General features: G+C 34.1%; 1 protein-coding gene across 4 annotated transcripts; it reads left to right on the top strand.

Moving 5' to 3' along the window:
* LOC110995588 (echinoderm microtubule-associated protein-like CG42247) lies at positions 1-27,762 on the top strand. Of its 4 annotated transcripts, XM_022262813.2 has the most exons (20): positions 1-122; positions 721-1,161; positions 10,269-10,454; positions 15,417-15,533; positions 15,931-16,058; positions 16,264-16,388; positions 16,593-16,731; positions 16,883-17,032; positions 17,201-17,372; positions 17,714-17,809; positions 20,047-20,184; positions 20,415-20,546; positions 21,543-21,671; positions 21,930-22,058; positions 22,694-22,822; positions 23,630-23,792; positions 24,233-24,415; positions 25,390-25,485; positions 26,370-26,484; positions 26,856-27,762. In XM_022262813.2, exons 1-20 carry the CDS (start codon positions 93-95, stop codon positions 27,007-27,009), a joined length of 2,952 nt encoding a protein of 983 aa, XP_022118505.2. In that variant the 5' UTR covers positions 1-92; the 3' UTR covers positions 27,010-27,762. The 4 variants fall into 4 exon arrangements, with proteins under 4 accessions (XP_022118505.2, XP_045485185.1, XP_022118506.2 ...); XM_045629229.1 differs by lacking the exon at positions 1-122 and having other exon boundaries at positions 667-1,161; XM_022262814.2 differs by lacking the exons at positions 1-122; positions 721-1,161 and adding an exon at positions 6,997-7,156.
* Positions 27,763-28,000: the final 238 nt, after the last annotated feature.

Raw genomic sequence — 28,000 nt, 5'->3', positions numbered from 1 at the left:
ACAAAGCCGGTCGACTCCTTCCATAAACACATTAAATTATTATTTATGGTGTGATTTTTAATCTGTAAAGTGTGACGTGAAGACAATTTACAATGGCCTCTGAAGAGCCTCCAGGTGGTGTGGTAAGTGTTGGAATCTGTTTAGTTTTGCTTTTAGATTTGTTCTTATTTTTGGTTATTGATTTAATATGTACTATTCAGTTTTTATTTTTGCTTATTAATTATTAAATAATCTCAACATATTTATAATGAAATCTGATATTAACATATAATTTAATTGTTTATATTATTGTATATATGAGCTATTAATAATATAAATAGATGCATAGAAAATTAGGTTACACGTGTATATTTAGTGAATCATTCCATTGCGGTATTTCTTAACTCATTTTACTTGTCATGTTTAAAGTTACTTAGTCACTCGGCAAGCTAGTTAAATTTATCAAAAGGATCTATCGATTATTACGTTGGGTTTACTCGAAAAATTGCAATAGTGACCTAATATTTACATCCAAGAAGCCGGTTTATGTTCAACGTTCAAACGGTTCTAATTTTCTACAGTGATTTACTTAAAAGCTCTATATCGTAGTATCATGAATGTCCATTTAATGCGTAGACAGGAACAGCCGCAAAGGCTGACCAGTCGACCGCGGGATATTCGCGCGTAATGTCGCGTCGTATGCAGAACAAGCCGCGTCCCAAACCACGCATTCGTTCCCAGGTCGCTGAACCAGCCCCACCCGAGCCAGCCCCTGCTGCAGAAGACCACCCACCCTCAGATGATGAAAAGAGTTCCGAATGGCATGCATCTCGCCCGCCATCCCCTCCACAGAGGGCAGATGACATCTCGGAAGGCTCAGAGGCGACGGTGCGTCCTCTCAGGCCAGAACCGGCCAGTCGATATGCCAACCTCAACTATTGGAAGGCGAGACGCGTGACGTTCTATCGAAATGGGGATCCTTTTCACCCCGGTGTTGAGTTCCGCTTCAAGCCCGGTAGAGATCTGGTTTCAATAGACGTATTGCTAGATAGATTATCTGAAAGATTGGAACTGCCTAGGGGGGCACGATTCATTTTCGGCATGGATGGTGATAGGAAGTACAGGCTTGAAGAACTCGAGGATGGTGCGTCCTACGTCGTCTCGTCTTACAAGACTTTCAAAGTAAGTAATAAGCAATTATAGTATGACCTCATTTCTTGAGTAATTAATAGTTGAAACAATTAGTCATAAGCACACGTGGTGTGCGTGACCCGAACGAAATACGCTAAGTTAACGTCCTGCGATACAATCGTACATTTTCTTTACTTTTTCCAGACATAAAATACAACTTCCCTTCTTTCACATAAATTTTAAATTAATTAGAATAATACTACGAACTTTTAAAACGAACTTCTAGTTCTACATATTACTTAAATATTAATTATTATACTTAGATGATGTATGCGGACGGTAAAGTTTGTTGGCTACATTAATGGCGCTATTAGTATTACTTTCAAAATAGTCGTGTTTAAATTTGACAACTGTCCTACTATTATTCTGATGAAGGAACTTTTGTTTGTTTAACACATTAAGTGCTCTTTTCTCGGATCGTAGCACTCGGATCCGTGCTTATTTTTTTAAATCATTGCAACCTCTAACTTTTGGCTCCGAGTAATCGGCACCCGACGTCCTGTATGGCGACCACTCGGATCCGATTAATGTTTTTTTTTAAATTAAAATACTAAAACATTCATACATATTTTCAAACATTTATATTCATTTAATCAAAATTCGCCATAAAAAATTTTGGTTTCCGGCTATTACTTTGTATCGATTATTTATGCAGTTTAAAATACTATTTTACGCAATTCATGAATCAGGTATATTCATATCAACCAGCACTATTAACAGTTAGTTACAGTCATATGTTCCAATTCTATGATTGAAAGTAAAGATATATATATATGTATTGTAATATACCGATTGTCATTACCCGTTTTAAGAGTAATTACGTCATAATAAAACAAAACAGGCTAAATTACTAATAATAATAATAATAATAATAGCCTTTATTCAGATACATTTTACATTATATATTTTATATACATTAAATTATTAAATTACTAATATAAGTATTTAAATTAATAGTACCGAGGCCACGTCCTTGCCCAGATGTGGGTCGCAGGATAACCAGCACGCACCGTCTACAGTCCTCTTATTTGCATTTTGATTACACAAACAATTTTACCTTAAATACTAGAAAGTAATTGCAAAGAAATACCAAATGTTATTTCGTAACGGAAATTTGTCATTACGCAGAAGTTAATGTTTGCTTTAGTCGGAAGGTTTTTGATTACTTTGATTGTCGTGCGTTTTACTTTTCCAAGGATTGTTTATAACGTTTAATTTATAAGTTAGTCATAACGACGTTGTACATATACTTATAATCTAAAGGCTTTGTATTTTATATGAACTCGGACACTAGAAAGAATAATAAGAATATTACCGAATAATTTACATTACTATTCGCGATAAAGAGTTCTCATTAGAGACTTAATCTTTACCAATAAAAAGTACGCACTAAAGACGAATGAAATTTACACTTTATACGTAATATCTCGTGTATTGGCAATGCTTGGATACATTGTCCAATAGAATCTTATATATTTTAATATCGGTTAAAAACTAAAGTTACTAAAACATTGCTGCAAATTGAATAGCAACACAACAAAGTAAGTTGGCAACGGGTGAGGGCAATGATCCACCTTGCACTTAGTATGCATCAAGACCGCACCATAACATTTAATCTTTTAACGCGTGCTGTAATAATGTAATGTATGAAAATGTTTTATACGTGTTTTTTATTATGAGAACGTTAATGAAATAAAATGCTAAAAGTACGGATTAACTTAGAATGAAAGGTCAGAATAAAGATTCGATATCGAATAAGATTTGTTTTATATGAAGAATATATTATAACCAGCATCAACTATACCTCTTTCTCGTTTTATTTTATCTGATAAGCAAATGCTGTTGCTTAAAAAACTTTTACTGCCACATATAAATATAGTCGTATATCTTTTCAACATTACATTATCACCATAGTACATAATATATACTACCATACTTATCATCGTATGCTTCTAAAATAAAAACAACACAGAAATAAAGAAAGATTAGATCAATTATTGTTTACTTGACAGGTCTAAAGATTTTTTGTGTTTACATTTGTAAGTCACAATTACTTAACGCTGTAGCATGTTCGTAGCACAGCGTAGCATAACCGAATAACGGCGTTACGTGGCGTAGCACATTGATAAGTATGATACAGAATTATTATAGTAAAGAAACTGAAATGTAGCATTTCTGCACTATTGTTTGCATTTTAGTTCCCTTTTAATAAAAGATAAATGACAGTAAAAGATTTGAATTCTTAGTTTTATACTACACTTTACCGTGTCAGTATTAAATTTTAATAATTAATAATAAGTATTCAATTAATAGTAACGATAAACAAACCATCTCTGTACCAAAAATCATCTTTATCGGTGTATTAACTTTTTAAGCGGAACGAACATATATAAATGTAGTAGTAAATTGTTTAGAGGAACACGGTTAATATTTCTTCTACAACACTCAAATCATATTACAGGGTCTTAACGATCAGGGCGAGGCTTTGTGAAGTCATGGTGCAGATAGCCTTAGTACGATAGCATATGAAATAATAAATTTCTTACACAACATTTCGATGCAAATACTATTTTCGAAGCCTTATATCAATTTAATTGTGACTGATAAACGATTCAACAAATATAATTACTCTCAAAATAATTACAATTTTTATTAAACAACAGAATTATAAAGCGAAAGAAGATACGACACGACAATGATTTCGGTATACAATTGTTATGTTTCTAAATTTCTATATTGATTTCCAATATCCAGTTTACACCTGTTTTTTTTAATATAATAAAGGAAATTAAACTTTCCGAAGAAAAACTTCATCGGCCCACAGATTAGATCGTCTCTAACGTTACACTGTGCACCCTGTATATCAATACATTGCATGGCGATGAAAATGCATAAGCTGCATTTTCCGGACGTCGAGGGCGATCAGACGGCATTGTATTGGCGGCGCGGGCCCTGTCCAAATTAGGGATTTAGGTCAAACGTCCAAACGGTCAGTAAATCGTCGATAAAGATATGGTCATAATGAAATATTGGATATTACAAATATTGTTAATTCTATTTTAAAAGAGTAAGTGTGCAATTTCTTGTCCATTCTTCTACACACAAAACTACCTTTGGAAGGGGCAACTAGAATCATCTTAATAATTTATTTAACGTTCAAAAGTGCAATTTTGGGTGGTCTAATTGGAATAAATGATTTGATTTTGATATAAAAATTAATCATATTTTATACTTATCTTGGGATAGTTATACATTTTTATATGTTAAGTTTCCCCTTAAATAAACATACAAGTGTTATTAAAAGATAATAGTAAGATTTTCCTAGACAACGGTTACACGTTATTAATTTAAATTTGGCCCCAATAACATAGTGTGATTATGAAAAATTTCTTACATTAAGTTAAATATAAAAAATACAGTCAGTTTGTGTCTGAGGTGCAAAGTAACTGATGTGATCTCTGGCAGAACGACCAGCGCTGTGAAACACATCTCCTTCACAGCATAATGCTGAACCAGGGCTAGTTACAACCACAACGCACAAACATTACACACTTAAAATGTGTATTACTCCTTTTTTTATTTCCATAATTAATTGTTATTTTTATTTTTTGATTATAATCATTATTATTTTGCGTATGTCTAAAATAAAATAAAATAATTTATTATGTGTAGTAATATTTAGGTTTGCCAGGAAGGTCCAAGAGTCTGTACACGCGATGTCATTATTCGTACCTCATAATAATTAACAAGTCGGGTGTTACCCAAATATTTAAATACAGTTTGAATATAGTTCAAGGTTTTACCTTCGCCTAATATTCTTAATTTTACGCGTAATCTTTGATATCGTGCCATTACCTTCGTGACATAATAAGCTGGGTGTACACGTGAGACCTCGATAAAGGGGTTCTAATTGTAACCGATGTGTATCAGCCCTTACTTATAACGGGCAGTATAACTTGCGTGAAATGTAGAGAGCGACCTTGGGCAAATTCAGCCCCTCCCGACTATGTATTCAAATCCAAATAGTCGCTCGCTACCCACCGTCTCATTCGCATTCCAAGCAATTATGATTTGAGACTTTATTCCGTAAACATAAAGTTTATATCTGCGCGTGATGCTCGGGCATTGAAGTCTTTCTGTGATCGAACATGTAGGCTTTGTTTTGTTAGTGCGGTTCTATCAGCTGTTGTGAGCCTAGTAGCTTATGTGGTCGCTTATTACTACGACGTTTCTTTTATAGTTAAAAAGCTTAGTGAAAGTGTATGTGGCCAGTGTCTTCGAACGTTAAATCGGGATATTAAGACAACATAATTCACAGCCTAAATAAACCTTCAATAAACGGTCTATATTATCCAATAAATAAACTTCACTAACAGTCACTGAAAATTAAATCCATTTACATATACATGAATTTAAAAAATATCCAAGCACTCATCAGTTAAAATTAAGAGCCGCTGTACGAAGGCAAATTATTTATGTAACTAATGATTTTAAGTAGCTTAATCTTAAGTTATATTTGAGTGGATTTTTGAGTATTCGGACAAGATATCCAATATCGCATGTTTCACGTAGCAGCTTATGTGCACGTGTCATGTTGGTCCTATGCAAATTTGTTATTTGCATTGGACCAGCGTCATCTCCGTTTTATGTAATAGTTATCACTTATACAACCTAAAGCTACTTAACGAGTAGCTTCATATAAATAAGTACTAAACTACATTCTCATTACACCGTAGCACACACATTGCAAATCTAAAGCTTAATAAATAGATAAAATAAAATTCAATTAAGACAAATATAAATTCAAAATTAATTAGGTTAGATTATAGTATACAGTTAATTTTTTAAAGCAATGTTAACCTGACCAAAAGTATATTAATTTCATTATACATATAAAGAGTTTAAGTACGAAAGAATAAATAGCATTTATAATTGTAGATAAACATAATTTAAGATAGTAGTATTGATATAAATACACTTTACCCAGAACTATGCTATTTAAATATTTAAAATATCTGGCATTGAACTATGATAATCGTAGCGTAACGATCACGTATATGAAATAAAAATATTTTGGAAATGCATCAATTCTATAAGGCATTTTAATGAATGTGTATCTATCAAAATTAATTTATTTTGTGAATGCTTACCCTTATTTTTTAATTATCATCTAATATAATCTAGAAGTTAGCAAGGGATGGTCCCTTAGATAGAAGATAACAAATTTCACGATTAAAGAACTTTAAGACTACAAATTATAATTCAATGCATCATTTTTATATACAATACATTCGTGAGAAATATAATGATACTGTCGAAATGTGCAACATTTCGAAGGAAAATTATTAAGGAATTACATTTGTTAATTCAAAGGAACATAGTCCTTATAATTGTTATTTATGATAATGATTTCAAATTATGCGTTTTATACTGCTAAAAATATGTGTTTAAATAATACTTGCCAGTTAAATAGGATTATTTAAATGTGAACACTATGAATTGTTAACATTTAAACATAACAATGATTACTCCACTTAGCATTTCACAGTTGCAAACAAAAACTAACTCATATTCATAACCATAGCTTATTGTATTTCATAATAGTAGTAAACACCACACAAGATACAGAATAAATAAATAAACTTTAATTTAAATAAAACAGAATCAAACTGCCGTAAAATTGTAACGTATCTTTTAACGAATCTTTCTTTTAATAAAACCGCTTAGACGACGGCTAAAAATTTGGTTTAAATCAATATTGTCAACGTTTCGTCCTTATTGCTTCGCAACAAAGATAATCCCATTGATAGGCAATTTCAAATACAAACATACAATAGTGAAAGGGCTATTTAACCTTACGTAAATCCCCGTTACGAAAGTGTGGCGTCCAAGCAGATACCGGTGGTTAGCTATATCGATGCCTGACAGCGAAGACGACTCTGCCTTCACCGTCATATCACTGCCGGTCTACACTCCTGAACCACCCGTAAGTTTCATACATTTATATCCTTATATAGATTCAGCCCTTTCATAATAACTCTTGACTGTAGAATTAGGATTACATGTAATCGTAAATCACGTAATTAAATAGCTGATTAGTTGACGATTGATTAAAATAAATATGGCAGTGAAGAGCTTTTTAGCTTCTATCGTGAAAATATGAATTATTTTACTAAAGGGTTGGTTTCAATCATGTAACGTAACGTAACGTAACGTTAATGAACTCTGAGTATCCTTGTAAGTCTCATTGGGTTAAATTAAGACTAATAGACTTTTGGCCTATTTTCTTTTATAACATATCCAGTCCATGCTGTAATAGTAATTCGAGTCTAAGAACTTAAAAATACTGTACTGATACGAAATATTTCAATTAATACAAAGAATTTGAAAAATATATTGTTGCCTATAACTGTATGGACCCTACGGGTAAAACTCAACTCTACTAACACTGCAGCGACATGAGAATTAATAAAACCATTACATCAAATAAATACCTTACACATTCTTTCAAGTACTTACCACTCGACACTTTTTAACTCAATTCCAATGTTACATACAATAAAAATACATAGTCAAAGCTGAAATATTAAGCAATCGTAGAAAACGCCGCAGTCTACGTCTATGCAGCAATTTCTGACGTGACCTCGAGCGCGACATCATCGCTTTACTACCATTTCTATGAACGAAATAAAAACCACATCGAAAGACCTCTGAAATCCATCCAAACTATATCATAATACGTGTTAGGGTCTGAAGCCACGGTTCATTCGTGCTGGTTGTACGCGTAACGATAAGAAGTGTCCTTGAGCTGCGGTCAGTACCATCGGCCAAGGACTCTTGTTTAACAAGAGTCCGTTTTGTTTACCAGCCAGTGGTCGCTCGCCCCTCGTACATTACACTAGTGCAAAATATCACGAATAAGGATTCGATATTACGCGAAAAGTGCAGAGAATTTGAAAATAACTGACAATCTTACGGTGAGTTTTTCGCCTCTTTTTTACTTTTTAATAACACTTTTATTGTATATACACAATATTTTGTACTTATATGTACTTTCAATCGACAACATCCTTTCAAAGATCTAAAGGTTTGTGTATGTTGAATATCCAAAACAGAAACAGTCTCTAACACTGTATCTAGATTTTTTTATCACGTATCTATCTGTTATTCAAACAAATTTTGCTTTTTTTATATTAAAATCACATAATCTAATTTGATAATTATTGAAACACCTCTAATATTGACCACTAAGAGAATTATCGGAAAAATCGCGTATTTCTAGAAAAAACAGCGCAAGCTATACATCCCACAATTTCTTACGAATCGTAATGTAACGAATACGAAGAAATCGTGAAACACGTTTAAGGTAAGAAAAATTCTTTGCGTATTAACTGTTACGGAATTGGGTCAACGATAAAAACTGGGCTATTCAAAAACATCCAAGCAAAATTCTTTTCAAGGTAATAAAATTTTACATAACGACTACAATCGCCTTTCTCGTATATCGAACTAATTAGCATAAAGTAACTAGTAAATGACTAATCACGAATACGTCATACTTCCACATTGCTAACGATTTAAACACTAATTAATTTAATACCTAAAATAAATGTTCTGCCCTAGATTTCTGCATCTATACACTAAGTGCTTTATAGACGTACAGTAATAAACCTGCTGGATTTGCTACAGAGGCTGTCAGTAGGGCTGTCACATATTCTTGTATTTCTTATAAGCATACAATCCACAGTTTAAACCGCACGCTAAACCAATCGAATACATGTGCGATTGTGTATAGAACAGTTACTTAGAATTTAAACTTATCTTTTATATTTAAAGAAACGAGCGTATCAATTCTTAAAAAGCCAGCAACACAATCGCGATCACTCTGGTATTTAGAGTGTCCATTGCTGTATCACACAGCATCAGAAGAGCATCCTGCCCGTTTGCTTCCCATTCTAAAAAAATACTTTTCAATTTTTATCCCATATAGATATGCTTATTAGGATCGTGGTATGCATATATAATTATTATCAAATTAATCTACCAAAAAATTGTAAAAACTACTTTAAAAGTGTATGGAGTTTCTATTTTTCTCAATATACAACTATGTTTGGTAACTAGTCATTTCTTTAAATATTTTTAACGTGATTTTGGCTAACAAAAGTGCCTTTTTAATTGGCCAAATTTAAATAAATGATTTGATTTTGATTACTTTATTGATTCATACAATATACATGCTGGTGGTCGCACATTAACCATAATCAACGAAGGTCTACGCTTGACGTAGACATGCGTAAGAAATAAGATTTCTACTGGTGAATATAAAAGAATGAATTTAGTAGTTTTAGACAATGGCCTCTATAAAGGCCCCTAATCTCTTTATAATACTAACGCGAATACCATTTTCTTATGTTAAACTATGGCATAGCTTAAACCTATAACAAAATATTTATAAATATATTTCATAACAAAGATCATAAGTATTAGATTGTTATCTTAGTTCTTTAATATCTAGAATTTTATAACAAATCTGTGTCTATACATATAAAAGCACCAAGCGACCGTGCAATATAAGTAGGTATAAGTCAAACTAGTTTTGTTTGGTTTTAAATTTTTATTTTAATTTTGAAGACAGTAAAACTAATATTTTTTTTATATTATACTTTCACTTTCCACTGACCAGATCAGTGGAGTTTTTAGAAATATCTATAGTAAATATAAAATAATTTGTTTTAAATAATTAGGTTCAAAGATAATCTTGCATGCATTTTTAAAAGCAAATATGGACATTTGTGTATTAAAAAAACTCTTCAATACATCCTTACACTTAGCCTAGGAGTATCCTACAATTTTTAGTTTCTACTGTACCTTGTTAATTCCCAGGGGACAGCGTGTCATGGTAGCCAGATCATTCCTACGTTTAAAATAAATTCATAGTATTTTTAATTAATAGCAAATAAATAATGTTCCGTTGCCAAGTAATAGTTGTAAAAACCACTAGTCTAAGGATGTTACTAAATCGAAGATTCACAATTCTTCGCGCAAGTTTTGTATATCCATTTAAATATGGAAAAATAAAAATTCTGTATATTTAATAGGCAGCAAGTTACGGAAAGAAGAACGGAATGTGGTATGGTGGTACGAGCACGGCCAACAGCGGTTGGTCTCGTGCTGGCACTCGCAAACAATCCGTAGCAGAGTCTGATGCCCCACCGCCAGGGGGCGGCAAGCCTTCCAGTGGCCGGGTCATCCGGATCATTAATAATATGGACCACTCTATACAGGTATATTTTATCGTCTTTTAAAACTCTTCTATATAAATATTTCCTAACCTTATCCTATCCTGATCAATCGTGACCTGTGTAATTCTTGTATCTCCTGTTTGTTTTGTAAATTCTCTATTTTCTTGAATTTGTAAGATTAGCTTTTTAGTTTTAGTTAGTTATTATAATATATATAGTTACTAATAGAATAAGGTTCTATATTTTAATATAAATTTATTTTGTTTTTTATATAACTTCTGCACTTCTTGCACCCATCATTTTTTTTTATTTATTTCTATTCTTACTAGGGTTGCCTGGAAGAGATCGCTTGTTAGCGATAAGGCCGCCCGTTGCATCCCTTGTAATTTATATATACTGTGTTATTTGTATTTCTTTAGCAACGAAGTGTAAATAAATAAATAAATAAAATATATTTTCACTTAAATTACATTGTAAAACGTCCCTCGATTTAACGACGAACTCCGTAAAGCGTCTTATCAATTGGCTTTGGGTTAGCTTGTCTTTCGTACCATGATACATAGCATTACACCCAATCCTAATAACGACAATAATTGAATAATAAAGTGCTTTTTGAGTAGCCAAAACTTTTAAAAACTCCGCAGGTGTGTACGTTGTTTTGTCGCTTTGCTATCGTAGCCTACAATAAACTTGACTGTTGGCATCATACACACTTACTTAACTTACCAAAAAATTTATTCTTTTCCTTACAAATTGGCACTGCTTGCTTGTGTAGACTGCTATTATACATAACTGACTAATAGGCAGGAATCATGGATTATCTATACGTTTTTGTCTCTCTTTAGTGATACATTTCTATAACGCCATAAAATACGCACAGTTTCGTTATATACAGAATAAGGAAAAGCATTATCAAATGTCGAACTCTTGGTCATATTTGAGATATTTAGAAAAAACAATAAACAATAGCTTAACCAACGTCACCCATTTGTGGATTGTGTAAACATTTTTATACAATTTTCTAAGACTGTTTTACATATAAATACCCTGATATTTGAATCAGTTCAAACTAATAATTAAAAGTAATAAACTGGCACGAGAACGATTTAAATTTTGATTAAACGTATACTTTCTTTAGCCTTATCGTTGTTAAATTGAAGGGTTGTACAAAACGCGATTTGTTACTATGAACTTTTTACTGTAGTGGGTACATAATAATCTTAATAGTCGAGGACAAATAAAGGTTTTAAGGACATATGCACTCTGTCTGTCTCTGTCAAAACAAAAAACTTGGTGATTAAAAATAGTGGTGGAGAGTTTATTGCTAGTTCTTCTCGTCCGTTCTACACCATGGATTTGAGAACTGGCAGTAAAATGTAAAATTAAAAGTATTTCATACTTCTTCTTCTTCAAGTGCCACTCCATTACTGGAGGTTGGCCGTCAGTTCTCTGAACCGCGTCTTATCCTGCGCCAGATGCAGCAACCCCTCCGCACTCGCAATTCCTGTCCACTCCCTGACGTTGCGAAGCCATGACTTCTTCCTTCGGCCAACACGCCGTTTTCCCTGGATTTTACCCATTATTATTAGCTGAAGGAGGTGGTAGCGGTCATGGCGCAACACGTGGCCCAGGTACGCAACTTTTCGCTGCTTAATGTTTCGCATGAGTTTTTTCCCCATTCCAACTCGTCTCAGAACCTCCTCGTTAGTGACCTTCTGGATCCAGCTGATACGAAGCATGCGACGATAGCACCACATCTCAAATGCTTCTAAGCGCCGGCGGGTATCTTCTTTAATTGTCCAAGCTTCACAGCCGTATAGAACAATTGGCCATATGTAACAAAGGAGAACTCTGACTCGGAGTTTAATGGTCAAGTGACGGCAGCACAAAACTTTCTTCATTTTCTTGAAAGATCCTCGGGCAATCTCAATTCGAGACCTTATTTCCTGATTAGAATTCCACTCGTTTGTAACCCAAGTTCCCAAATACTTGTATTGCCGCACCCGTTCCAACGTTCTTCCAGCAACAGATAAATTAGGACCCAAAGTGTCGTTTCGGGAAATCACCATCACCTTCGTCTTCACTGCATTAATAGTCAGACCGTCTCTTTCGCTAGTTTCCTGAACTTTATTAACGAGCATTTGTAAATCCTCCATCGACGAGGCTATTAAGACAGTGTCGTCTGCATAGCGAATATTATTGATGATCTTTCCGTTAACTTTCACACCAACCTCTAACCCCTCAATGGCCTCTGATATAGTTGCTTCGGAATATACATTAAATAGCAACGGAGACAATATACAACCCTGACGAACACCACGGTAAATACTAATCTCATCCGTTTCTTCGTGATGCACTTTCACGGTTGCTTTTTGGTCTTTGTACAGGTTCCTGATTACTCTTAGATCCTTTTCATCGAGACCGGTGTCAATTAAGCGATTTATGAGAACGTCATGCTTAACCTTGTCGAAAGCTTTCTCATAATCTATAAAGCATAGGAAGACGTCATTCTGCATATCTTGACACTTCTGTACGAGGACATTCAAAGCAAAAAGTGCCTCCCGTGTACCTACACCAGAACGAAAACCAAACTGGTTATCTCCCAACTGTTCGTCACACTTATTTTTAATTCTGTTATGTATGATGGTTAAAAATAACTTTAACACGTGACTCATAAGACTGATTGTACGATATTCCTCACATTTTCGAGCGTTTTTCTTTTTCGGGAGGGTAATAAACGTAGATCTCAGCCACTCAGTTGGGAGGTCACCTGTGTCATAAATGTGATTGAATAATCGTTTAAGCAAGTTTATATTATCCCCTTCCAAGAGTTTAACTACCTCTACTGGGATCTTATCTGGACCTGGGGTTCTACCCAATTTAGCCGATTCTAACGCATGTAAGATTTCTGCTTTTATTATGGGTGGGCCAGTATCATTACCAGTTAACGGCATGGCAAGCTGTCTTGTTGGGTCGTCAAACATTTTTGATATGTATTCTAACCACCTGTCCTTCTTGGCCTCAATACTGAAAAGTAGCTGCCCGTTTGTATCGGCTAAGCTGGTTAAGTTGTTGCACTTAAGTCCCAACATTTCTTTAATATTTTTGTGCACATTGAAGCTATCATGTTTGTTGTGTAGTTCTTCCATGACTTCACATTTATTTTTAAAATGCGTCTCCCGAGCTTTCTTAATTTCCTTTCGGATAAGATTATCGAGCTCCTTATAGCGCAGAGGATCTACATTCTTGCACAATCTTCGGTCTTCCATTAGCTGTATGATGAAATCAGTCATCCATTCCTGCTTCTTTACTGTTGCTGATGGTTGAAGGAACTTAGTGCAAGTACTATTTATAGCTTGCTTGAGGCACGTCCATATTTCCGGATTTGAGGCTGAAACTGATAATTTGCTTAATTTTTCATTCAAATCGTTCGACACTTCGAGTTTGGTGTTCGGATCTTTAAGCTTTCTTAGATCGAATTTCGATTGCTGACTCTTTGCTTTAACTTTTTTGGGTTTACAATGAATGCGAATAACCACTGGGTTGTGGTCAGACCCAATATCTGCCCCCGGATAGGTTTTTGCGCCCTTGATACAATTTCTAAATCTTTTGTTTACCATTACATAATCAATTTGATTTCGCACAATATGTTGAGATGTGTGCATTGGAGAAGTCCAAGTATACAGACGGCGTGGTGGCAACTGAAAAAATGTATTGGCGATGATCATGTCTTTTTCTTGACAGAATTGTATCAAGGTGTCCCCCCTGCCATTTCGGTTCCCCAAACCATAGGCACCAGTTACATCAGGAACTATCGTTGAGCCAACTTTGGCATTCATATCTCCCATAACGATGTTTATATCATGTTTATTTGTGTGGTTAATAAGCGTTTCTATGTCTGCATACAGATCTTCTATCTCACTCTCTGGTTTTTGCTCAGTTGGTGCATAAATTTGAATTATATTAATGTTAAATGGCCAGGCATTCATCTTTATCATCATAGCTCGATTAGATAATGGTATAAAATCTGTCACTGTCTTCGAAACTTCCTTTGTCACAAGAATTCCAACGCCATATCGTTCCGTTAGTTCTTCGTTTCCCGAATAATAGAGAACCATGTCGTCAAAAGTTGTACATTTGTTCTTACCAGGCCATTTTGTGTCACTGATTCCCAACAGGTCTATTCGTAAACGCTTTACTTCTTTTATTAAATTTGGTAGTTTACCGTTTTGCTTCAGACTTCTTACATTCCATGTTCCTATGCTTAGAGTTCTATTACACCTGGAGATTCTTCGCACCCCTGTCCCATCAAAGGGACGCCAGGGACTCGGGGCCGTGGTTTTATTAGACTTTTTCATGATTACTGACTACTAGGGAAAAGATGTTGAGCAGTGGTTTCCCGTTGCCTTCTGCTCCAGACTTTTGAGGGATTATTTCCTCCCAAGGCCGCTGTAGCCTCTTCTAATCCGTTGCCGGATTAGGTGTGTGGTTATACCGCCACTGTTCGGTCGCCAGAGCCTCGTCCGTTATCTAGCAGGGAGCACCACGATACAAGGTATCGCCGCGGTGTCGCGCGTGCAGGTGAGGTTGACAGTTGGGCCGGGCATGATGTTAATTCCGTTCTCCCCTTACTCCCCATTGTGTATTTCATACACATTTATTTTTTGACGTTCATAAGTGTACATTGCGTTACCTATATGAATAAAAAATTGAAATTTTAAATTTAGTCATGTGTTAATGATAACATAAGCCGCATATTATTAGTTGATATCTTTTCCTAATTGTAATGGCAAGAAGGTGGCTAAATGAGATGAATTTTCTGTGCGTCATTCATATCATCAAATTTTCCATCTAAGATTTGGAGTTCAATCAAATTCTTACTAGAGCCAAACCATCCATTTCTTTGTCATAAAATTCAAGTCTAGTGCCTAATAACACTAAAATAATGTCACCAGGAATTGAATTGATTTTTGTAACTTATTATAATTTAGTTAATAATTACAGTGTCGAGTACTTTTGAATCTGAGGACGACCCAACCCTTTGAAGAGGTCCTCGAAGATTTGGGGCAAGTGTTAAAAATGAGTGGGGCTAAAAGAATGTACACGGTGAATGGACAAGAGGTACATTATGATTTACTACTTTTAATATTAATGGAGATTGCGTTTCACTTTGCTATACGTAGCTAATGTTTTATTATGTATTTCTTCTTCCTCGTATGCTTAATTAGCGGCTAATAATTAAAATTTTTGAATGTACATTTCACACAGTCAAACGTAAGTCCTAATCAAAACAAACAAAATAAATTTAAACACAGACTAATACGACAGACGTGTGATTATTTGACATGAAAGCGGTACATTATATCCAATGGATAAGTAAAAACTGAGTCAGATTTGAACGTCAATTAATTTATGAATACAACTTACATTGTAATTTATATCAATTAATAATTGAAAATCCGAGAAAATTATATAAGTAATAATAGTCGAGTGTAATGTGAAAATTTCTATAAAACAGGTACGAAGTTTCTCGCAATTACGAAATGAATTTGCCGAAGTCGAGACGTTTTACTTAGGCACTGTTATTGTGCCGCCATCTTTGAGTCCAGGTGTTGCAGCTCTACCTATAGAATCACCCATCAGGAGGTTAGTAAGAATTTTATTCTTGACTAACAAATAGCTTTTAACAAATATTTCTACCTAACTAGTGTCCTAGTTAGATAGAAATATTTGTTGGCCATGTATATAGGGGCTTTGTTTCATTAATATGTCGAGAAACTATTATGGAAAACAAACTTTTTTATATTGAGTCCAAAGCAACAGGATAACTATAGCCATGTTATATTTATAGGTCACGTTCAAGAGCCAACGTAGCAGCACTGCCAATTACAGAAGATACTCGTGGAAGACGAGCTCGCAGTAAGAGTAGACCAAGAATACTATATGCCCCTGAAGGAGAAATTATACGCAATACCGGTAATAATAATATCTTGTCAGTAGTCTATTGTTTAGTTAAATAAAAAACTTTTAAGACGAACACTCGAAATTTATATATTTTATTTTCTGATGGGTGATACCTTAACGAATTAAATAACACTAAATTAAGAAAAACACCCGAAACTACCTATTTCTGTTTACGGCATTATGTCTTTTATTTAATATAAATAATATTTGTTGTAGATTACACTCTTTTGGAAGTTTTAAAGGAGGAGCCAATTCGGGTAACAATTCGTGGGCTTCGACGAACATTCTACCCGCCCATTCACCACCCACCGATTGACAACTCACCCCCGGACAAGAAATTACAACTCGATTGGGTGTACGTATTGAAAAGTCGCACGCTAAAGCCACTAGACCAACACTACTCTAAGTTTATTATATGAAATTCCAAAAATCATACTTATAAATGTTTTATTTCCGAAGAAATATGATAGTGCAATTAGAGATAATTTTCTTAAACATGAATACAGATACGGCTACCGAGGAGCCGATTCCAGAAAAAACCTTTGGGTTCTGCCCACTGGAGAACTGTTATACTATGTCGCAGCTATTGCAGTAATGTATGACAGGGACGAAGAATCTCAAAGGCATTATATGGGACACACAGAAGATATACAATGGTAAGTCCCGAAGCACAAGATTTCAAGAAGAAAATTAAATTGTAATCTCTCTGAGGCTATTTGCTGTAATTTAAAGCAATTATACAGAGATAATAATAATAATTTTGTTAATATTTTTTTTAATCTATCAATTTAACATTGATAAATAAATACTTATTTTAAAACCAGTATGGAATTACACCCGTCTCGAGAGCTCGTAGCTAGCGGCCAACGAGCAGGGCGTGGTCGTCGTGCACAAGCTCATGTGCGAATATGGAGTACTGACACTTTGCAAACTTTGCACGTCTTTGGGATGGCGGAGTTTGAAGCTGGCGTGTCTGCGGTGGCCTTTTCTCAGCTGGTATGACCTTTGTTTTTATTTAAAAAAAAAAGATGTTACCATCACCGTCATCTTTATATGAACAAACACAAAACTCAAATCAACTAAAAAATCTTTATAATAATAGCGTCGCAGCGTTTGAGCCAAGTGATAAATTTTCAAGTGTGGGCCTACATATATATATATATATATATATATATATATATATATATATATATATATATATAGCATACGAATGCATTTACTAAAAACCTAAATAATAATTCTATCGAATTTATTACAAGCCAGATATTGACTGGCATAAAACATACAAACGGTATACAACCTACGTGTCTTTAATTGTAAACCATTTTTTTTTCAAGAATGGAGGAAGCTACGTCATGGCTGTAGACAGTGGTCGCGAGAGTATTCTTTCCGTGTGGCAGTGGCAATGGGGACATCTTCTTGGGAAAGTTGCTGTAAGTACCTTGTTCCATTTTAATTATTAGTGAATAATACACAACCGTAATACACAATCGTAATGTTCATACATCAATAAGTGTTTTTGTATTATAGAACATATTTTTTTATTGATGGGCATAGATTTTTCATCTCTATGAGTAAATTACACGTTGATTTTATATCGATTTTGTGGCACTACATCCCTATTAGCCACAATTTTTTTCATTGTTTTAAAAAAGAAATTTCCCTATGAGTAGTAATTCAAGAGTGTGATTCGAACTCATGAGGTTTTCTTCATTCTGTGTATAAATGTTTTCACCGGTCGGATACTGATCATATAACCGAATGACCTTGGTAGTCTCAAGGACGGTTGTATAGATGGAATGTTCGATTGTCGCCACGAAATGCAATTCGTTCACGAATTTATTTCTTACGAAATTCACAAAAGTTCATTGTTCAAGGTGTTTATAATAAACTTAATAATACCTATTTTTATTCATGTTTCCACGACATGGAATCCTATATTTCTTTAAACACACTAAGTTTGTAGCTTGGTGTTAATTATTATTAATTGTTAGGGTCGTAAGGTGCTGTTAATTTTTATTGTATATTAATAAAATTAAAACAAATTACTATAAATGTAACTATACACTTTCATTTAAAAAAAATGTTAATACATAAACAAAAAATTATTTATCCGTTGGATTTGTTATTTTATTAAATAAAACCTTATAATTTATTTAAGTCTATGGTCCCAACACATATTATACTTACAGTATACTTAGAGTCTGTAGTTGCTACGGCTGGATTTTCTTTTGAAATATTATAATAATATGGAAATAATGCAAAGAATTAAAGAAAACATTACAGTAGTGTATATATTGTATTCATCATGCGATAATAAAAATATTTTTTCTTCAAGTATAGATAACAATACTCATTTGGAGGTCGTAGGTTCGAGCCCCAGTTGTGCACCATTGGACTTGAAGCAGATTCATACATCTGGGGCAACCAGCCAACAAATGGTTTTAAAGCCACCGATAACATTATCTATACTAAAATTATTGTAAAGGCCTGTTTCACAATGTATGGATAAAGTATCAAATAGCTATGCAACACATAATTTATTCGAAAGATAAAAGTTCCGAATAAGATACTTCGCATTTTATGACAAATAGCGCTATCTAACAGTTGTGAAACGCGACAATAATCTTTTTCCTACCAATAAGTAATAAATAGCTTATTTGGAACTTATCCGGACATTGTGAAAAATACCCTAAATCTATATTTATGTAATAATTTATTAACGTTTTATTATTCAACACGTTTATCAAGTTGCTAAGATGTATTATTACGTCATTGTTTAATTCAAATCATACATTTGATAATAATGTACGAATACTTTTTCTTGGCTCACTGATTTGTCACGCGATGTACACGGCTTGTGACCTGATTTTGTAACAACTATATTTGAATTATATGAAATGGAAATTGAACATCAGAATAATATTCATAACACGTATGTTTTACTAATTATTTATTTGCATGTCTTAATCAATTTTGTGATTTTATGATACATATTATTATTACTTAGTGGATTTAATTGAAGGATAATTAAAAATAAATTGTATTAGGGCCTCTTTCACAATGTCCGGATAAGTTCCAAATAAGCTATTTGTTACTTATTGGTATGATAAATAGTATTTTTGCGTTTCACGACTGTCAGATAGCGCTATACGTCATGAAATTCGAAGTATCTTATTTGGAACTTTTATCTTTCGAATAATGTATGTGTTGCATAGCTATTTGGCACTTTATCCATACATTGTGAAACAGGCCCTTTAAGTCGTAAAATTACATTTATTAAATAAACAAGACTCATTGTGATACGTAAATCCGAGGAATTTTAATAAAGCACTGCGTTACGTCTGTTGCGACGAGATGACTTATTTTTACTGATCGATTATTATTTATTGTCGGATCGGATATAGTGGAGAAGCGCAATCCGGCCTTCTGATATTTTTCTCATGATTCATTCCGGCTTCCGACGCCGGACCGGAGTAGTGGAGAAAGGGCCTGGGAGAATTTAAAACTTTATTATTTTAGCATTAGATTTTATCATATTTTATTATAAGGGAACATAATTGAAAAGGTTTTATTAATAAATTATGTTTATTATAACTGCCACTTGTATTATCAACATTCGGACCATTCTACAAAATTGATAGATATTTAAAAAAAATAACTTCCCTAGACGCTGCAAGAGGAACTCATGGGGGCAGCTTTTCATCCACTGGATGACAATTTGCTTATCACACACGGTAAAGGACATCTTGCATTTTGGAATCGACGTAAAGACGGATTCTTCGAACGGACAGACATTATTAAACCTGTAAGTAATTCAATCATACACTTTTTCATACAATACGTTGACCTCCTGATCACGAACGATAAAAAGCACTCAAAACGACGATTTATGTTAATAATTCGTGTTAAAATGAAGCAAGCATTTTTTACTTGAAGCTGGCGTAAAGTTAAAACTATTACCATACATAAAAGCAGACATTTGAACTAACTTGCCACTAAACTACACTAACTAAAAAATATTAAATTAATTATCAGCCCTCAAGAACTCATGTGACAGCTCTTCAATTCGAACAAGATGGCGACGTTGTGACTGCAGATAGCGATGGTTTTATTACAATTTATAGTGTCGATAGTGATGGCGCTTACTTCGTTCGAATGGAGTTTGAGGTAAATTGATATTTTTATTTGCAAATTCAAAGTTGTTAAAATTTTTTTAACCTACATAAAAAAAATTGAAAATAAAAACCAATTTAAAAACCAGTTTACTTTAGAGTTTAGTTACTTTTAACGCTGGCAGCATTTCCTCCTGTATTGTGATGCATATTCGTTAAGCGAGAAAAAGTACGAACTCTGGAGTTATCAGTATACTACCAGGCGTAAACTTTAGTCTTAAATTAGCTTCTTTGCCCTTGAACCCCACGGCAAAAGAGTCTCAACTTCAAAGTGAAAAAATTGTAGAAAAGATATGTGAGCCGTTTATCATTGATTGATATTATGTGAGAATAATTTACTCATTTATGGATACATAATATTTTACCTCCGCAAGAAGGGATCCCTCTATTTAAGTATAAGATGTATTAACAATAAACACACTCGAAACAAACACACAAAACATTAAGATACAACAATATTAAACACAACCAAACTTAAAAATAATGCAACAAACGATCTTATAATAAAAAAATAAATATAAGAATTTTAAGAAATAATTAAATTATCACAGACTTACAAATAATAGTTTGTTAGTTCACATAACGGACATAATAAAGTCCGATAATATATGAAGGTTATTATATTATTTATATGTATTATTTATTTATTAGTAATCTTACAAACTAAAATACACTAAATGTAATGTAAGCAATGAAAACACCTTTCTTTTTCTTTCCTTTTCTTAAAGATAAAGATTCTGCCTTAATAGAAATATTTGAATATGAATCTATTTGAACGACTTTGTACGCATTAAAATTTACGTTTTTACTTAAAAGAACCACCAAACTAAACTACACTACCTTAGACTAATAACGCTAATTGTACGGTATTAACTATGTACTTCTTCTGACAACTAAGTCTGTGATGAAAACAGAAATAAAAGTACTAGTAAAACAGAGTGTTAATTTATAAAAGTGATTAAACTGACGCCTATCTCACCAACCTTTCCAGGCTCATATAAAAGGCATCAGCTCGTTAGTAATGCTCTCTGAAGGTACTCTCATTTCGGGAGGTGAAAGAGATAGAAAGATAGCGGCCTGGGACTCCCTGCAGAATTACAAGAGGATAACAGAAACAAAGGTATCCGAATACATATGATATGACTTAAATAACGTTTAGTAGTTAATACTTCCAGAAGAATGTATGTTGAGAACTGGAATATAAACGTAAGAAGACTTTAGTACGCTACACGCACGAGGGTCACGCTACAGTCTTTTTAACCGTTCTTTCTTTTTGTCATACCATTAACTAATAAGTCAGTAAGAAAATCTTGATATAAATTATAATCCTGTACTGGGTATACATGGATACAAAATTAAAACTAAATTTTTGTCCTAGCTTCCTGAGACAGCAGGTGGGGTTCGAAGTATCTACCCACAGCGACCAGGCAGAAATGATGGCAACCTGTATGTAGGGACAACTAGAAACAATATTATGGAAGGGTCTTTACAACGGAGGTTTAATCAAGTTCGTATATTGTATATGCATTCTCTTGTATTATTTATATCTCATAGCAATGTCCGCGCTAGTACATACTGCTGGTTCAAGAATTACGTAAGCTGAAATTTATCCCCCCACCCCTCTCCTTTTGTCAGCAAAAGTAAGCGAACTTCTTCAGCATAGACGATGTGATGCGATGGTAACGTAATCACCACTTTAGTGTATGAGTGATGTACGCAATACTACAACGGCGTCAAATTAAACTTATCAGATCTTGAACTTCTGCAAACACACTCTCTTCAGGTAATTGCTACCTGCCACTTTTTGGGTCAATTCTTGCACGTAGGCATCCTCCCTCCTCCTACAGTCATAGTTTCTCAAAAGGTTTAGCATTGTGCTAGAGATACTAAGAGAAATTCATTCATTCAAAACATTCAAAATAGGAATTATAGCTGTTCTTTGATTTTGCAATACACAGCTATTTAAACAAATTACTATATATATATACAAAATACTATATAAACTATCTATAAGCAATACTATGGACAAACTTCGATTACTATTATTCAAACTATTATGTTAATATAGTTAGTAAAATGACCGAGCTTAGTTGTTGTTTTAAATATTTTCCCCAGTACTTAAAACAGCGTGAATAATTTCAGATAGTCTTTGGGCATCACAAGCAGTTAATGGGTCTAGCAGTTCACCCCGACGACGAAATGTTCGCTACAGCGGGGAATGACAAGAGCATAGCACTGTGGAAGGGGCACAAACTTGTATTTGCTACTCAGGTATTCGTACATTTGTTAAATAACCCAACTGCGATAAGACGGAAAATTATTATGATTCATTAGGCGGGTCCACACAGAGCGAGCGGCCTCGCGAGGCATTTGCCGCACAAAGAAGCTCGGTTAGCGTGGACGTGCCTCGGCCGAGGCAAGCGCGCGAGCGACCGAGCGCCCCAAGCACCGAGTGTAGGCTTTTTGATAATATGTTCTAAGGCGCTTTGTGCGGCAAATGCCTCGCGAGGCCGCTCGCTCTGTGTGGACCCGCCTATTGGGTGATCTGTGTTTTAAAGACTGATATTTCCGTATACTGATTTATAGTACTGATAACAATTGAAACGGTCAGTTATTTTGCAGAATAATGTAATAAAATCTTACATTGGAAACCCGCTGGTTTGTGTAAATATAACGATACTTTTTTATGTTGGTTATCTAATTAACAGCAGGTTGATCACCTAATTGCATACCAAGATTTTTTTACTGTAACATGAAAAATTCTCAAGATCCACTGGTTATAGTGCCAGTGTTTTTATAAGATTACCTATAGTGCTGCGGCGAGGAGAGAGTAGACCTTAAAAAAGCCCCTGGTCCTCTGTGGCAAAGACTTGTCAGGGATAGGAAGCACTGGAAACAGCTGGAGGAAGCCTTTGTGCCACAAAAGCAAGGTGTACTAGCGGACAGCTGGGTAACAAAACCTTCATAAAGAGCTTTTTTGTAAACTTTTTCTCGTGAATTTAGATTAATGAACATTGACCTATAGTTGAATATGAACCTATAGTGCTGGTAGCTAATAGTGAATTTATGATATTTCAGGTGGGTTACGAATGCGTATCCTTAACCTGGCACTCGGGAGGTGGAGCTCTAGCAGCTGGAAGCACCGAGGGTCACCTAATTGTATTGAATGCGGATGCAGGTGCACCAGTGTGTACTGTCAGAGTTTGTGGCTCCCCACTCAACTGTTTGCAGTATAATACAGGTAATTTGTTTTAACAGGTGATTATTGTGAAGATATTTATGTTAATTATAAAGACCTCAGTTATATTACCAGCCTCAGTAGAACAAATCCAGCTGCCCGCTAAAGTATTTCCGAAGCAGTTCTTGAAAGGCCGGCAACGCACTTTCGAGCCTTCTGGCAATGTTAATGTCGGTACCACATCAAGTGAGCCTCCTGCCCGTTTACCTTCCATTACTTAAAAGACGCATTACGGTGGTGTAAGACAATCAAGACTTTAAGTAAAGAGCCTACCATTTCTTAAAAGACGGCAACGCACTTGTGAGCCTGCTGGTAATGTGAGTGTACATTTGCGGCAGTCGTCAACGTCAGATCAGCCTCCTACACGTTTGCCTTATGATATATAGATAAAAGCAATGTCATATTATTACTAATTACTATTATTTCTGAACTTAATTTTCTAGCGGGCGACGTTTTAGCAATAGGATCTCAAAATGGCAGTATCTACTTGTTCCGCGTGTCCCGAGATGGCTTTTCTTATAAGAAGTGGAATAAAATTCGCGGAGCGCAACCTTTAGTTCATCTTGACTGGAGTCTTGATGGGAACTACTTACAAACTGTGACAGCTGATTACGATTTAGCTTTTTGTAAGTTATAATAAATAATTATTGAATCAAAGTCAAAAATCGTTTATTCATATAGGTAACGCAATGTACACGTATGAAGGTCATAAAAAGAAATATAAATTAAACACTTCTAATTTTACTTTTACTGCCACTTCCCAAATCAAGGGCGTAGATTGGAAGAGAAAAACTGGCAATAAACTCTCCGCCAATCTTTTTAATCGCCAAGTTTTTGTTTTACACAGCGTTTGTAAGGAGCTGCAACCATTACAACATGTTTCACATGACATCTTAAGTTATAAATAATAATATCAGGTGGAGACATGGTGAAATAGGAGCACGCACTTACATTCTCGTGTAAATACATAGTCGAAATAACTAACATCACCGCACACACGAATTCATGTCCGACCACTCACCACAAGTAGCATCTATTCACGAGTATGACGTTATAATTCTTTTAAAAATATCAAATACATAGGGTTAAGCATAATTTACAACTTTGCCATATTACATTTACGAGAAAGTTACACGCAGAGCCGCAGAAATAAATCCTGACTTCTCAGCATTGTCATGATTCGTTAGAAAATTAAGAACATATCTGTATGTTTGCTATTTCAGTGTGGTATTATTCTAACGTATTTCCTGTTGTATGCCTACTTGTATGAAACAAGCTTTTATGGCAATGATTATTTTTTCATAATTTCCCTTATTTATTTTCGTTTAAAACTGTTATTCGGACAGTTATCATACAAATATTTTCCATGTCTCAATTGAATCTAGATTCCTCTAGCCATAACAATTTCCTTATTCAACAAACGAATACGTAATAAACAATGTTTTGACAATTTTTTGTTATACTTTATACTTTTATTCATTTAAGTTGGTACATCTTTCTTTTCATAGTGTAAGATTAGTTGTTAGTAATGTATTTTATCCAATATTGGATTCCCGGATTTGAATTTCCCGGAATTGATTTTTATTAATTAACTTTTCAGGGGACATAAAAGCCTTATCACCGGAAAAGAGTCCCATGGCTATGAAAGACGTTAAGTGGTCGACTTATAACTCAACTGTTGGCTTCCTAGTATCAGGTTACCTAAATTATTTATTATCACCATAACATATAGGTATAGTATTGTATATAAAATAAATCAGACGCTACACCTCTTTAGTCTGACCTGACCTCAGATTTCTGAATCTGTTTCATGATTATTTAAATCTAATAGGCAAGAAGGTGATCAGCCTCCATTGCCTGTCACACGTCGTCGACTTTTTGGATCATGTCGGTTTGCTCACGATGTTTTCCTTCGCCGTTCGAGCATAGTTTTATATATACCGATTCAATATTTGATAAACTCGGCCCATATCCCAATCTGGTATACATAATTAGAAAAAGGATAGTCAGGGGATCAAAGGGATAGATAGATATGATATGTATGATTTTGCATTCCCGAAAAACTTTTAGACAAACATCCTACGTACATTTGTGCTTCGAAGTCTTATTAGGTGAACATACGGAAATAAAATATAAATATTACCGATTCCCAACAATATCATTCAGCATAAATTTCATAGTCGGGGGGAGGGGTAATATGCGTTAGTTTTTTTAGAAATCAACAATTGTATCACTGTTGACCCCGTTTCACTAATTAATAAGAATAAATTTATCTTCAAATGCTTCAGTTCCAATTAAAATGTTTGTTACTATTAAGCTAAATGTTAGTAGTAATATGTCAGTCACCTATGGATATGGACTCTTCTTGGGGCTCCTACAATCCTTTCCAGATGTATCTATACCAGTTTATTCCTACTGATAACTTGATAGATATCAGTTATCAACCCACATTCTTCGATTGTGTTGTCTCACTAATAATCATAAAAATTATAATTATAATAATATTTTTATTTCTCTTTTTTAGTCAAATGAATTTCTAGTTGCAATATATCTATTATATCATTCACCTTATATTTTTAGGAATGTGGAACAATCGTTTCTATCCGATGACGTCATTAATAACTGCCTCGAGCAGATCCTCTGCTCACGATCTTCTTATTAGCGGGGACTCTGATGGATATCTACGTTTGTTCAGGTATAATCTATTTATTTATTTAATGTAAAGAAATAAAAAAGTAACATACATTATTTTATTTATTTATACTTTGTTACCATAATATAAAAACATAACATAAAAACGCAAAAAGTAAGTAGGTTACATAAGTTATCAATCAACGGGAAAAATAACATAACTAACATTTCGCGATTTAATCGATGCATTATGAAGAAAAGAATGCAAAATACGGAAAAGAAAAATAAATACCTACTAACAAATATAAAATTACAATTTAAATATTTAAATTGTAATTTTATTTTTAATACTTTCGGGTTGATAAAATTAAACGCTTAATTATCAAATACAAATTACCTACATATCTACATTTCTTCTTCTCCTTCTGTTTTCAGATATCCGTGTGCTAGTGCAAAGGCGGAGTACAATGAAGTGAAAGTGTATTCAGGGCCTGTCCTATCCTCTCGCTTTATGTTCAACGACCGCTGTTTAGTATCCTCTGGTGGTACCGAGGCTGCTTTGATGTTGTGGGAGCTGGTGGAAGACTAGCGCCGACCCAGGGCACCTCCAGCCCTTATAGTGGATCCGCCCACACCCACGCCACAAGCATTTCACGTTCTAAACTTTGACGAACTTGACTGAGAGTTTTTGAATTTCGATTTGGAATATTGGAAAATCTTTCTTCCGTCTGGATCGTTGTGTGTGTATAAAGGCGACTTTGACACACATGTTACGATCATGGACGAAAAAATAGGCCTTTCAGGTCATATTGATGGCTAAAAGTCGTACTGCGTCTAAGGATCGAATGTCAAAACTTGAAGTTGAAAGAAAAGTACTCAAGTTAGGCGAATGTATTTCGGATTGACTTAATTTTACGAAGTTGATGCATTATGTAATGTGAGTTAGCAAGAGACTTCGAATCGATATTATAGAATATGGAGGTGTCTTGGATATTTAGAATTGAATTACAGTTAGTTCTGGATAGTTAAGGAATTTTATTTGAAATGTATTAATACTTGTATTCAGGATTTTTGTAAGTTTCTACGTAGCTTCTATGCAGTCAACTCCACACATAATAAAAGTAATTATTGTTCGCATAATTTTTATATTTTTAAAGAAGCAAAATGTGAAAGAAATATTTCAGAATATACATTTATATTTTTATTTACATAGAAAGAAACGGTATCACTTTATGTTTAGCTTAGCACGGCTTTGAGTTATTAGGATATAAGAGTTATATATTTAGATATAGGCACAGTATTCACTGCCATTCTTGTATAAATTAATCACTAACGTAGACTCAACACTTGGGATTTGCACTATATTTAATCATGTTTATTAATTACTAAGAGGCTCAAGACAAAAATTGATTAGTCTAATGGACCTAATATCTCTCAATGCGTAAACAGATTAGACGGTTAGTAATATAATAATGTTATATATGAATAATTGAATAAAAATATAACAATATAATATTACTAGTCGAAAGTCATATAATATAACTTATAAAGATCAATTGTTTTACATTCTCACTGCTTAG

The sequence above is a fragment of the Pieris rapae genome, chromosome 8 (genome assembly GCF_905147795.1).
Source record: "Pieris rapae chromosome 8, ilPieRapa1.1, whole genome shotgun sequence".
Taxonomy (NCBI): domain Eukaryota; kingdom Metazoa; phylum Arthropoda; class Insecta; order Lepidoptera; family Pieridae; genus Pieris; species Pieris rapae.
This window is presented reverse-complemented; position numbering and strand designations above follow the sequence as displayed.